This window comes from Penaeus monodon, chromosome 15, assembly GCF_015228065.2.
Source record: "Penaeus monodon isolate SGIC_2016 chromosome 15, NSTDA_Pmon_1, whole genome shotgun sequence".
NCBI classification, from domain to species: Eukaryota; Metazoa; Arthropoda; class Malacostraca; order Decapoda; family Penaeidae; genus Penaeus; species Penaeus monodon.
Genome location: NC_051400.1, coordinates 24,270,270 through 24,271,860, shown reverse-complemented (window position 1 = coordinate 24,271,860; position 1,591 = coordinate 24,270,270). Strand labels below are relative to the sequence as shown.

The 1,591-nt window shown below is 51.0% G+C and overlaps 1 protein-coding gene across 1 annotated transcript in view; it reads right to left on the bottom strand.

Annotated features, from left to right (window-relative positions):
• Positions 1-1,591, bottom strand: part of LOC119581828 — a gene marked incomplete in the record, with an annotated part of 163,301 nt that overhangs the window by 658 nt on the left and 161,052 nt on the right. Inside the window, 5 exon segments of the mRNA XM_037929963.1 lie at positions 51-230; positions 380-580; positions 691-849; positions 955-1,077; positions 1,226-1,525. Of these exon segments, the coding sequence (XP_037785891.1) occupies positions 51-230; positions 380-580; positions 691-849; positions 955-1,077; positions 1,226-1,525 (963 nt within the window).

Sequence of the window (1,591 nt, the reverse complement as noted above, 5' to 3'; positions counted from 1 at the left end):
CAGCAACGCCCCAGCAAAGCTGGCAGCCCGCGTCCTGCAGGAAAGCTCACCTGCAGGTTAAGCGTAAGGAGATCCTGCTCGTGGCGACGGCACTGCTCTTCCAACTCTTTCGCTAATTGCTCGCTCTGCGCCTCTGCTGCCAGCACCCGGTCACGCAGCTCACAGTTAAGCCTCTCAAGCTCATTAAGCTGTGAGTTCCCTAATTTAAGCTGATTACGAAGTTTTGTAACCTAAGGGCGGGGGAAATGAATGACTTAATCATCTGTGTTTTTTCCACTTCTTGTGTTCACGGTATATTCGGCAAACTTCAGTTTTAATTCTGACTCCATTATTGGACTGATTTCATGGATAATGATCATTAATTCTGCAGAAGATCTACCTCAGAACGGTGCTGAGTCTCTTGACTGTTCGTCTCGGATGATGACTCTCTCAGCTGTCGCTCCGTCTCAGCAAGTCGGGCTTTTAACTCCTCCAGTTGCTTCTTATAAGATACCTCGCATTCTCTAGCACCATGTTCCTTGGACGCCGCAGACTCAAGCTGGGCCTTGTATGACTGTACCTCCTCTTGAAGGGATGAAACCTGCAGGTGGAATCAACAGAATGAGAATGGCGGACATGAGATGAGTCACGGCATTAGAACTGAAGAGATAACTTTGTATTAACACAGACCAACGGGGCAGCTCCACACACCTGATCTCTGAGCTTTTTCTCTCTCTGAGCTAGGATGAGGTCGGCCTGCTGGAGGGTCTCGCGAAGCATGTTCTCGGTCATCTCCAGCTCCTCGACTCGGCCTCGAAGGTAGCTCTCGTTCTGCTGCACCTCGCTCATCTTGCGGGCGGAGTCTTTGGCCTGGAAGTGCAAGGAAAGGGGTCCAGCGTTGAAGACCTCATTCAACTCATTTCCTTGTCATACCTTACTGTAACATTTTAAGTTAGCTTTCAGTACAGCACTCACCTGGTTGATCTCTGCGGAAAGAGCGTTATTCTCAGTTTCTAGCGTCATGAGACGATGGACCAACTCCTCTTGGTCCCGCAGTTCTGCTCGCAAAGATTGGTTCATCTTCTCGCCCTCCATCAGCTGCCAAGAGAAAACAACGCCATGAGTTTCCATCTACACTTTCCCTCAAATCTTACTCCTTCATCCGAGCTTTCATGGAAAGCTCGGATGAACCAGCTTTCCATGACAGCTCACAAATAATCTCTCTCTCTCTCTCACACACACACACCTTGATCTGCAGTTCCTTTTCACTTCGTTCGAGGCCCCAGACGCGTTCCTTGAGCTTCAGCTCCGAGTTCTCCGTTTCGATCAGACGGTCCAGGAGGTCGGAGATTCGAGCGCCGTCACTGGACCTGGAGTTGTTCCTCAGGTTGGCTCTGAGGCGCTCCTCGGAGGCCTCCAGCTGCTGGATCTTGGAGGACTGCTGTTCCATCGAGGCTTCTAGCTCTTCTATCCTCTGCTTGTACGAGGTAACATGGCTGGACATGATCTTGTCTGCTTCACGGATGGTCTCGCGATAAGCACACTCCTGTGGATCAGGGACACGTGTTGTAAGGCTTTCCCTCCGGCTGCAGTGGCCGCAGTGTTCGCAATG